The sequence below is a fragment of the Humulus lupulus genome, chromosome 7 (genome assembly GCF_963169125.1).
Source record: "Humulus lupulus chromosome 7, drHumLupu1.1, whole genome shotgun sequence".
Classification (NCBI taxonomy): domain Eukaryota; kingdom Viridiplantae; phylum Streptophyta; class Magnoliopsida; order Rosales; family Cannabaceae; genus Humulus; species Humulus lupulus.
Window position 1 is genome coordinate 3,781,878 of NC_084799.1, and position 12,903 is coordinate 3,794,780.

Genomic DNA, 12,903 nt, shown 5'->3' on the forward strand with positions numbered 1-12,903 from the left:
GTTTCTATCAATTTTGAACTTTAATTTTGGATCAATATATTTTACAACTTAAAAAAAAGTAATCATCATCTTGTTATTACGATGTTCATACCAATTCTCAAACACTTGAATTAAAATTTATATTAGACTTTATATAAAAGATTACTTATAAGTATTGTTTTTTTATAAAAGAAAATTACTACAAATATATAGTCTCAAATTAATAGTAGATTTCATTTGTAGAATGACCAACTTTTATTCTCATTCATGTTTTTTTAACTTAATTATCATATAATACATATGATATACTCAGTTCAATATTTTTTTTTTCAACTTTCTATATTTAGGTTCACATATAATTATAGAATAAATTGCTGTTAAAATACATAATGTTATTGAACTTTTATAACTAATATTTTTTTTCGGGCGTAATATACTCATGATATATTTGGTATGAGGTAAAGTAAATGTGGGAATGAGAATCTGAAACCATTCATATGTTTTGTTCAAATTTTAAGGGTGTAAAGTTAATAATTTGTGTGAGCCCCACATGTATTTTAAGGGTAAAGTGAACCATTTTGTACATTAGAGTTTAATATTCCATCCATCTTAATCTCATCTACACTTTCCAAAGCAACTCAACTACTAAAACAAATACTAGGGGTGCACACGGGTCGGATTTTCGGGTTTCGGGTTCATCGGGTTCGGGTTTTGCGGGTTTCGGGTTACGAAAAATGGTACCGAAACCGATCCGAAATTTTCGGATTTTTTCGGGTTCGGGTTCGGGTTCAGTCAGGTTCGGGTGTAATTTCGAGTTTGATGGGCCGAAAAGCTTGAATTTTTCAGATACCATGCCCCCTGAACTCCCTGCCTATCCTAACATATATATATATTATATATACATATATTTATATATATATTAATCGAACCCCCGAACCCCCTGCCTATCCTAACATATATATATTATATATATACTAAATGTAAATCTGTATTATGTAATGTATAGCTGTGCTTACCGGACCGAGGCGTGTTGCGCCGCTGGTGGTGGCCGGTGGTGCTGCCGCGTGAGAGCTGAGGGTGAGGGAGGCTCCGGGCTCATCTCGAAGGGTTGGGTCGGCGGCAGCAGGCAAGGCAGTGGCACTCGGCTCAGCTTCTCTTCTTCTCTGCTCCTTGCTGTTGCTGCCGTGCTGAAGCTTGAACCAAGAGGGAGGCTCAGCTCAGGCCTCAGGCTGCCGTGCTTGATGATGGTGGCTTGAACCGAAGGAGGGACGAGGGAGAGGCTGGGGCTGGACTGCCGCTTGACTGAAAACGAAGGAGAAGAACAAAAAAAAAAGGGGGTCGGGTATAAAGTTTAGGGTTAAATTCTTTCAGATTTTGATTTTATTTTTTATTTTTTAAAAAAATTCAGTCGGGTTTCGGGTTACACCCGAACCTGACAGTACATATATTGCAAACCCGAATCCGACCCGATTTTTTCGGGTTCGGGTCGGGTTAAACCCGATTTTGTCAGTTTTTTCGAAAAAAAACGGGTTTTCCGGGTTCGGGTTTTCCGGGTTAAATGTGCACCCCTAACAAATACCCCCTCAATATTTTTAAAATATTACACTTTTATACTCATTTTTTTTGCATTGAATATATTTAAAATGTTGCCCTTTACACCTATTTTTTTTATTATTTTGATAAATAATAAGAAAGTTATGGAAAAATATAAGTTTTAAATTATTTTCCCTTTTTTATTATTCCTCAAATATCTATTTTAAATTAAAAATTAATAAGTGTTTTATTAAAATTAATAAAAAATGATTTAAAATAATTAAAATATATTTTTTCATCAATTTAAAATATAATTTAAAAAATGTAGGAAAAATATAAGTTTTAATTATTTTAATTAATTTTAAAATCTTAAATACTTTTTTATTATTTTGAGAAAAAATAAAGAAATGAAAATTATTTAAAATATAATTAAAGCCCTTTATTTTTCTTTTCACTTTCTTATTATTTATCAAAATAATAAAAAAAACAAAATATAAAAGTGAAACATTTTATTAAAACATTGAGTATATTTACCGTAAAAAAAATTTACACATGAAAGTGCAACATTTTAAAAATATTATGTATTCTAGTCGTAATTTACTCATAATTATACTTATTATTTTCTAAATTTATAGCCTAAATTATTTTTTACAATTGATATATGTTTGCTTAATCGTACACACGCACATTGATATAATAATTTCAAAATCACATTTTTATATAGTACTTATATTTTTTTTCTAATTATAACAAAAAATAAATTTAATAATATTTGTCTTTAGCTACTAATTTTTTTTATTACTTTAACCGAATTAAAACAAAGCAACAAATTTTATTTTAGATAGTGTTTGGTTTTTGGGAAATAAATGGAATGAAATGTCTTTTTATTTTGTTCTATTATTTGATTGGTAAATTCAAAGAAGAAAGAGTTTTTCAATAGAATTATTATTACACTCAAAATTGGCTGGAAAAAGCATTCCATAATCCCATTATTTATATTATTATATTATTTTTATATTATTAAAAAATGTGATTCTTATGTTAATTTCATTATGACCTTTTATTTATTTTTATTATATTTGAAATAAGTCATTCTTTCATATATATATATATATTATATAATTGTTTTTTTAATCAAATGTGATAATAAATTTATATATACATTAAACATGAAATTGTATTATATCTTTTTTTTTCTAAAAATTTGTGTGTATGTATATATTTTAAACAAGAAAAATAGTATATATATATATACACATGTATTATATGCTTAAATTATATATGTGTATGTAATATAAATATATATATTTTTAAGAAATACGATTAAAATTTTAAATTATTTAAAATATAACATCAATTTCAAATTATTAAAATTGATATATATATATCATACTAATATTTAAAATAAAATTAGATTTCATGAAATTTTTAATAAAATAAAAACTATCAAAAGTATAATTTTTAAGTATAAATTTTATTTCATTCTATTATAGTCTATTTCATACTATACCAAACATAATAATTATTATTTTATTATTAATTTCAAAGTCTCAACCAAATAAAATAATTAAAATTTTATTTCTTTCCATTACAGTCCACTCCATACTATACCAAACATAATAATTATTATTCTATTATTATTTCAAAGTCTCAACCAAATAAAATAATTAAAATTTTATTTCTTTCCATTCCTATTATCATTAACATTCTATTTTTATTTCGAAATCAAACACTACCAAAGGTATATCACTCTTATCCCTAGTATTAAAAAAAATCCACCAATATAAATTAAAATTATATATATTCTTAGTAATTTAATGCACTAAAGCCTCGTAGTACCAAATATGCTCAGTGCATATATATAATCCACCCTTTGACTTGTTGACTAATAATCAAGTCATATAGATTCACTTGATTTTTTTTTTTATAATTCTCATTCATTCATAGATTTATTTATTCATTTTTTTGGGAAAAGGGATTCATGGACAGATTACATACTATAAATATTTATATATATTACTATAATAAAAAACGTAACTCCCATTCATTAAAAAAAAAAATTAAAGCCGTCTTTAACATTATCAAAATGGTCCAAATACAGTGTTTTTCGAGTATATACTATATATATACTGAGTCGTCATCTCAAAGAGTTTATACACTGAATGACTTGTCTTCTCAAGTTTTAATTCAAACCAAGGTTTTCTGATCAGTAACAATGTCTGAAACGGAGAACAGAAACATAGTCCTGTTCCCGTTCATGGCACAAGGACACATCATTCCCTTCCTAGCCTTAGCCCATCGACTTTCTCAAGCCAGAAATAACTATTACACCGTAACTTTGGTCACAACCCAACTCAATATCCCACAACTCAGACTCTCTCTGCCTCCCAACTCCTCCATTCATGTCGTCGGAATACCTTTCTCCGGCGATGGCTATGGCATCCCTTCCGGCGTTGAGAACACCGACTCACTTCCCTACCATCTCATGCCCAACTTCTTCGAAGCTTCTCTTTCTCTCAAACCCCACTTCAGAAAACTCATCTCCGACCTCTGCTCCAACCCAAATGGCCGCCACCGTCCCTTGTGCATAATCACCGACATGTTCTTCTCGTGGACAGAAGAGGTTGCCAGCGAGTTCGGAGTTTTCAACGCTATTTTTTGCGGATGTGGAGGGTTTGGGCTCGCGTGTTTTTACTCGCTATGGATGAACCTGCCTCACCGGAGTGATGGAGCTGCCATGTCCGGCGACGAAATCAGCTTGCCGGACTTCCCCGAAGCTGGAAAGATTCACGTAACTCAGATGTCCGAATCCTTACAGGTGGCAGATGGAACTGATAAGTTTTACAATGTGTTACGGAAACTGCTTCTGTCATGGTCGAAAGCTGATGCTATTGTTTTCAACACCGTTGAGCAGCTCGAGCAAAGAAATGGTTTAGCATATTTCCGACGAATGATGGGAAAGGATATGGTTTTATCCATTGGACCTATCTTTTCTCCGATAACTAGGTCCGAAAAAACAACTGGAATCACATCAGAGAAGTGCATCAAATGGCTTGACTCCAAACCAAAAAAGTCAGTCCTATACATTTCGTTTGGGTCACAGAATACTATATCAGCATCTCAAATGATGAAGTTAGCCATGGTTTTAGAAGCCAGCGGCAAAAACTTCATCTGGGTTGTTAGGCCGCCGATTGGGTTCGACATAAATGGCGAGTTCAGAAGCGAGGAGTGGCTGCCAAAGGGGTTCGAGGAGCGAATAAGTGAGTCGAACAGGGGGTTGTTGGTGCGTAACTGGGCTCCCCAAGTGACCATCTTGGCTCATGAAGCCGTGTCTGCTTTTCTGAGCCACTGTGGATGGAACTCGGTGCTGGAATCACTTAGCCATGGGGTGCCCATCATAGGGTGGCCTCTTGCGGCAGAGCAGTTTTACAATGCTAAGTATTTGGAAGAAGATTTGGGAGTTGGTGTGGAGGTGGGGAGGGGAAAGAGCTGCTGCGTTGGACACGAGGAAATGGTAGAGAAGATTGATTTGGTGATGAATGCAGGGACAGACAAGGGAGGAGAAATTAGAAGGAAAGCTTATGAGGTGAGGGAAATGATTAAGAATGCTGTGAAAGATGAGGATGGCTTCAAGGGGTCTTCTGTAATAGCCATGGAGAAACTTTTGAACACTGCTATGCTTGTGAGTGAGCAAAGAAAATCTATCTGAGTTTTGAGCGACATTAGAGTACTGTTGTGAAGCAGTATTGGGCTGGATTTCAGTTACAAAAAGCTTGCCCTATACTGCTCATGTAGTGGGCTGTTATGGTAGAAAGATGTAGTGTTTTCATGCTGAATAAATTCTGCTAAATATCAGTTTTGAAGCTTTAGTGTTATCAGTTATCAATGTTTATTAGTGATATATATTAGACTATTGTTTCCACATTCAAATTCAATAATAAGTATAAAAATATTAAACCATTAATAAGAATAAGTGTAACTTCACTAATCACCAGTTGATTTTTAGATGGAGTCTCGTGATTATTGTCATGGTATCAAGAGCCAGGTTGCCTAGCGGGCATTCGATCCACACCGATCCAAAAGAGTGAGTCAAGCCGCACAAGATCCGTATAGTACAAAAAGACACTTGAGATCTGAGATCCACATAGTGTGAAAAGACACTTGAGATCCAAAAAGATAAGCGAGCTGAAAAAAAATAGGCCACTTGTGATCAGGTGATTCAAGATTGGTGAGGAAAAAATCGTCACCATCTTAAGGGGATATTAGACTATTGTGTACCACATGGAATAAGTAAAAGAATATTGAATCATTAATAAGAATTATTAGACTATTGTGTCGCACGTGAAATAAATGTAAGAATATTGAATTATTAATAAGAATATCTGTAACTCGACTAATACCAATTAATTTTTAGACGAAGTCTTGAAGCCCAATATCTGATGACCACAAAACTTAATGAATTGGCGTACAGGTTGGAGAAGCTCTTAGGCCTCGTAGCACTAAATGTGCTTAGATTGTGGCAATGTTGCTAATCCTTTCCTTGACTTGTAATTGAACATTATATAGATATATTATTTATGTTGAAAACACCTGTATCTAAATCTATTACTTATCCAAGTCATCCATTGAAGTAAGAGCCCATTTTTATATAAGCCAAAATGAAAGACAAAGCAACCGAAGAAATTAAGTCTTTATCGTACTGTCTAAGCAATTAATATGCTATATTTGTCTGTGTTAATTACAGAAAAAAAAAAAGGGTGAGACACGTACAGAGTGATGATGTCTGAGATTGAGAACAGGAACATATAGTCTTAGCTCATCAACTTTTTTCCCTTCCTATCCTAGTAGTCTTAGCTCATCAACTATATATATCAGACCATAACTTCACAACCCAACTCGATCAATATCCCAAAATTAATTCAGACTTTGCCTCTGCTGCCTCCAAACTCCTCCATTCATGTCGTCGGAATCCCTTTTTCCGGCGAAAGCTATGGCACATAAGGTGATGTTGGGCACCACATGAGTTTCCTATATATATATATATATATATAAATGCACTCAAAATATACTCTCAAAACATAGGTCAGTGTAGCCAATCACATTTATAGAAACAGGAAACTATTATTTTAAAAAGTAGTGATACGTCACTGTGTGTAATATTTTGGTGTATATTTTGGATGCACATATCATTACTCATAATTATGCACTAAAACTATATGTTTTCAAGCTTATTTATATATCCCTCCCTAGTTTTAGCCTATTTAGAATTGTCTTCACACTACAAGAATAACTAATATCACTAACGGCACTATTACTGACGGCAAAATGTTGTTAGTAAAAGTCATAGTATCACCAACGACATTTCACTGTCGTCAGTAATACTTTTTTCTTTTGGTTAAATAAAATATCACCAACGAAAATTACAACAATGAGGACAATGTCGTCATTGATAAATTTATCAATGACGACATTGTCGTCATTGATGTTTTCTACTGTTTTTGAAAATGAACCGTTAAAGAGGCGGGCTTTTTCCCTCTAAAAAGTATTGCCAACGACATTGTCGTCAGTAATACTCTGCCACGTCGTCAGTGATGTCCAATCACCAACGACTTTGTCCTCATTGATAGTCGTTGGTGAAAATCATTAAAAACATCTTCTTCAACCCCGAGCCCCCATTTCCCCTTAACCCATTTTCTCAGTTTTTTTTCAGATCGAAGCTCTCTCCTCCCCTCCCGTCGAGCCCCCATTTCCCCTTAACCCATTTTCTCAGTTTTTTTTCAGATCGAAGCTCTCTCCTCCCCTCCCGTCGAACGCCGTCCCCTCCCCTCCCGTCCCCTCCCTCTGCCGTCTCCTCCCTCTTTGCCTCACTCTCGCCTCTCTCCTCAACGAAACAGTAGCCGCTCCTCTCCATCGCTCCATCGGACCCTCGCCGCTCCTCTCCAACCACTGTGAACCCCTCACAGTCGCTCCTCCACTCGGCGCTCATCTCCGACCACCGCGAAACCCCCACAGTCGCTCCTCCACTAGCCGCTCGTCTCCGACCACCGCGAACCCCCCACAGTCGCTCCTCCAAAGAGAGCTCCGGTATATATTTTTGCCTCTGATCTTTGGTGGTTCTCAGCATATATAATATATAATATATAAATGTGTAGACCCAGATGCCTCATGCTTATATATATAACCCAGATGCCTACTGCTGTGTATTGTAGTTTACTAGTTTGGTAATCAAATTTCCAATTTGGACCTTAAACTTCTTCTTTCTCCCTTAATAAAGGAAATGCTGCTAGTTTTTACTCTATTGGTGACTTGTAATTCTGGCTTATATTCTATCATTGTTACAGGAGTTGGCTCATTAACAGCAGAGGAGTTGCAAAAAAAGTAAAGAAGGCTTCTGCTTGTCAAATAAGAGACTGCTGGTAATTATTTCACAATCAAAACCACAACTGTAATTAGACCCTCTTATATATATTTTTAGTCCAGTTATATACTATTCCAGTGTGATTGTCCATAATATTAATGGGATATGATTTTTTTTTTCTTTGAAAGGGAATGGGATAAAATTGTGAAAAGTAATTTTTTTTCGAGTCCCCTATAATTGAATTTCCATCTTTTTATTGAAAAGTTTAATTTTAAAAAAGATTATTATTTAAATAATTAACAATTTAAAAAATTTGATAAAATTAATTTCAGAATTAGTAATTTAAGTAAGAAAATATTATTTCATATTTTCTATAAAAAATAATATTTAATAAAAATAAATAATTAGACAATTAATTTAATAAATCATAAATAATAATTTAAATGATTTAATATTTAATTTTAACATAATAAAATTTTGTGCTAAAAAAAGATTAATATTATTTTTTAAAATCAATAAATATATTATAAGTTTAATTATTTGAATGTTTCTTTTAGAATTATCTAAATAATATTTAAAATAAAAGTTAAAAAAAATTCATAAAATAACATAAAACACATTTTGTTCAACTTGTACATTAATCATAAAATTTGTACCTCACAAACCAATTTGATTAAAATTAATTTATTTTAAATTTTTGGTAGATGACAATCGATAAGACTTGGGTGACCATGAGAAATCGTAAGGATCCTGCTTACTGGGAAGGTCTCCAAGTCTTTATGGCACTCGCGTCTAAACACAAAGATTGTGACGGAAGAATTTTCTGTCCTTGTGTTAGATGCAAGAATACCAGACTGCATCCTTTAGATACTGTGGAGGCACATATTTTTACCAAGGGTTTTGAAAGCAGTTATGAGAGGTGGACTTACCATGGGGAGCCAGATGAACCAATCGAGGCTAACAATGCCGATGCCGATGAGATGGTTGATGTCATTGAAGATTTCTTTCCTCCTATAAATGACGATGGAAGAGCAACCGATGATGGAATTCAGAGGGGTCAATATTATGATGAGATGTTTGAGGAGATCAAGGCAGAGTTGTACCCCGGTTGCGATTGGATATCCTCCCTCAACTTTGTAGCAAAGTTGATGCACTTAAAAAATTTGGGAAAAATACCAAATTATATCTTTGATGAATTGTTGAAATTGTTGAAGTTTGCATTTCCGAAGGAAAACAAAATCCCTCCAACATTCTATGAGGCGAAGAAGGAACTAAGTAAATTAGGCCTAGGGTATGAATCAATTCATGTGTGCAAGAACAATTGTTGTTTATTTTACAATGACCATGCATCGAAATATTTTTGCCCGGTATGTGGGACCAGTAGATGGATTAATGAGAACACAAGTGGAAAAAAGATAGCGCATAAGGTGATGCGTTACTTTCCATTAACTCCAAGATTGAAAAGATTATACAGTTCAAGAATTACAGCCAAAGAGATGGTATGGCATCGTACTGGGCGTGTGAAAGAAAATGGTGTTATGCGTCATCCTGTTGATTCCGCCGCGTGGAAAAACTTTGATAGCAGACATCCGGACTTTGCAAGAGATCCACGGAATGTGCGCTTAGGCTTGGCTGCCGATGGATTTAATCCTTTTGGCAACATGAGCTTATCGTATAGTATGTGGCCTGTAGTTTTGGCGAATTATAATTTGCCACCATGGATGTGTATGAAGGATAACATTTTCTTGTTGACTCTCCTTATTCCCGGACCTAAATCACCTGGTAAAAACATGGACGTATTCTTGAGGCCTTTGGTGGACGAGCTGAAGGAATTGTGGACTAACGGGATTGAGACAAGAGATGCGACAAGAAATTCAATGTTCAAGATGCGTGCAGCTCTTCTTTGGACAATTAATGATTTTCCCGCTCGCAGTAGCTTGTCTGGATGGAGTGGCCAAGGATATAAAGCTTGTCCCACATGCAATGAGGATACTAGTTCTATTCGAGTGATTGGTAAGACCTCTTATGTTGGCCATAGACGTTTCTTGCCATCCAATCATCGTATGAGAAAGGACCGTGAATTTGATGGAAAAGTTGAAAAGAGGCTTCCTCCAAGACGATTTACTTGTTTAGAGATATTAGAACAAGTGAATGCTATATCAGAACGAGCTCCGGGGAAACGAAAAAGAGGTGAGACTGAAAGTAATTGGAGGAAAAAAAGCATCTTTTATGAACTAGAGTATTGGAGTACCAATGAGCTGAAACACAACATAGACGTTATGCATGTGGAGAAGAATGTTTGTGATAGTATCCTTGGCACCCTCTTGGATAATGACAAGTCTAAAGACACCACCAATGCAAGACAAGATTTGAAAAATATGGGAGTTCGTCAATCCTTATGGATTTACGAAGATGCTCACAAAAGGTTGCTAAAACCCCATGCCCCTTATGTGTTGACTGCTGAAGATAAGCAATTATTTTGTAGATTTTTGAAAGGAGTTAAATTGCCAGATGGGTTTTGTTCGAACTTGAAGAAGAAAGTAACTGACAACAATATTGTTGGATTGAAATCCCATGACTGTCATGTTATCATGCAACGATTACTTCCTGTTTGTATTGGCAAGTTTTTATCGAAGGAAATATCAACCACCATAATAGAATTGTGTAATTTTTTCAGAATTTTATGTTCTAGGACATTGAATGTAAAAGACATGGAGAAGGCACAAGGAGACCTCATTCAAATTTTATGCAAAATGGAGAGGATTTATCCTCCAGCATTTTTTGATATCATGATACATTTGGTACTACATTTGCCTGAGGAAGCCATATTGGGTGGGCCAGTTTTTATGAGATGGATGTACCCATTTGAAAGGTACATGAAAAAGTTGAAAAATTATGTTAGGAATAAAGCACGCCCAGAAGGATCTATTGCTGAAGGATATGTTATAGACGAGGCTTTGACATTTTGCTCCATGTACTTCAAAGGTGTGCATACAAAATTCAATTGTCTTGAGCGCAATGAAGATGCTCCTCTTCTATCTCGGTACCTAACAGTTTTCAAATCTCAATGTCGTCCACTCGGAAAACAAACAATAATACCTCTCGACGAGAAGACTCGCAAAAGAGCTGAGTGGTACATACTAGAGAATTGTACTGAGATCGATTTTTATATGAAGTAAGTTAATCAAATGATTACATGTTGCTTAATGAATAACATTGTATAATTCTTTTTAATTAAAATTATAATAATTTTTTATTTAATAGAGAGCATCTCGAAGGAATCAGACGGAGGGACCCGAACGCTAACCATAACCTTTTACATAAAAAAGAATTTCAGTCGTGGTTTCATGAGAAGGTATACAAGTGTTCCTTATCCTAATATATACTTATTCCTGATCTTCAAATCTCTCAAATCCTGATTGTTTTTTTTTCTTCAGATTTTCAATTTGTATAAGCTCGGGTCATTAGAACATAGTGATGAATTGCTAGCTTTAGCATCTGGGTCTGATTTCGTTGTGTATTCATATCCGGCATGTATAGTTAATGGGGTACGATTTGTTGTAAACAGTCGAGACAAAGATCGCAATACTCAAAACAGTGGGGTGTCTGCTGTAGGGATAGAAGGTTTTGACTATTATAGGGAGCTTGAAGAAATATTGCATTTGACTTTTAGTGGTGCCTATTCGGTAGTATTATTTCGGTGTAAATGGTTCAATGCAGATCCGAGAAAGAAGAAATTAATTACTGAAAATAATATCACTAGCATAAATGTTAGTGGTATATGGTACAAAGATGACCCGTACATTCTTGCTAATCAAGCTAAGCAAGTTTTTTTTGTGGATGATCTTGTTAGAGGTCGAAACTGGAGAGTTGTTCATAATGTGCATCATCGCCAAATTTGGGAAAATATTGATGCTTCTGATGAGACTAATGATGTTGATGTTGTACATGACACAAACTCATCTAATTTTACATTGTTTGTGGATTTGGGGGAATTGATTGTGCAACGAACTAATCAACCACCAAGGATTTTAGATGTCTCTCAAAGTTCCGAGATGGTGCTAGATGTTGATAATATTAGAGACGACGAAGATGAAGACATTGTAAAAGATGTGGATGATGACTTGCTAGTTGATCATCTTGAAGATGAAATTCAAGATTCGTCCCCAACAAATTTACTTTTGATTAGTGATGATGATTGTGATTAATGTATTTAGTACTATTTGTATTGATGACTATTTGTATTTAGTACATTTAATACTAATTGTTCTTATTTTATTTTGATTCGATGAACGAATATTGTATTATTACTATTATTTAATCTAAGTTGACTAAATTAAGGGTAGATATTGCTAGGATAAGGAATTGTTGTTATTTTTTTAAAATAAGGGCTCATATGATTTTATTATTCTTTTTTAGTATAAAATGTCTGCAGATGTTGCTAGTTATCATGGTGGAGATGGTGGTGGTGATGACCCGCTAGATCCTACTAGGGAACCTGCTTCGTGCGAGTCTTCTGGTATTTTTTTTTTTTTTTAAGTAAAGTGTTTCATTTATTAACTTAAATACACTTATTTATATATTTTCGATGACAATATAGGTAGTGAATCGAAGAAAGGTCGCGGGAGGAATGTTTTAGCAAATTTGGAAGATAGAAGAAAAAAAGCTGGGGCCCCGTTGCCATTATTAGTGGATAACACCTCCAACAGAATAGTAGGGTTGGAGAGTAAAGCTTTCCCTCGTTTGGTAGGGAGGGAGATTACATTGCATGTTCCTGGACATTTTGAGAGTTGGGCAAATGTTCTGGAGCAATACGAACACCTTATCTTAACCAAACTTTGAGTAAATTTTTAAAAATTTATATCTAAATTAATAAATGTTATTATTAGTATGTTATTAACATATTTTTTTTGTCAAATGCAGTATTATTATCAGATTGACGACAATGCAACATTAATAGCATTAGCTGAGATGGCCGAAAAATACAAGACGAGAAAGAATATTAGGCTTGGCACATTTCAAGGAATATTACA

General features: G+C 34.3%; 1 protein-coding gene across 1 annotated transcript; it reads left to right on the forward strand.

Annotated features, from left to right (window-relative positions):
• The first annotated feature begins 3,637 nt into the window (after positions 1 to 3,637).
• Positions 3,638 to 5,316, forward strand: LOC133789364 (UDP-glycosyltransferase 92A1-like). The gene has a single exon (XM_062227215.1). It carries the CDS (start codon positions 3,728 to 3,730, stop codon positions 5,219 to 5,221), a length of 1,494 nt encoding a protein of 497 aa, XP_062083199.1. The 5' UTR covers positions 3,638 to 3,727; the 3' UTR covers positions 5,222 to 5,316.
• Positions 5,317 to 12,903: the final 7,587 nt, after the last annotated feature.

Bases quoted from the DNA above. Each gene is read 5' to 3' on its own strand.
- LOC133789364 (XM_062227215.1), top strand. From the start codon at position 3,728: ATGTCTGAAACGGAGAACAGAAACATAGTCCTGTTCCCGTTCATGGCA.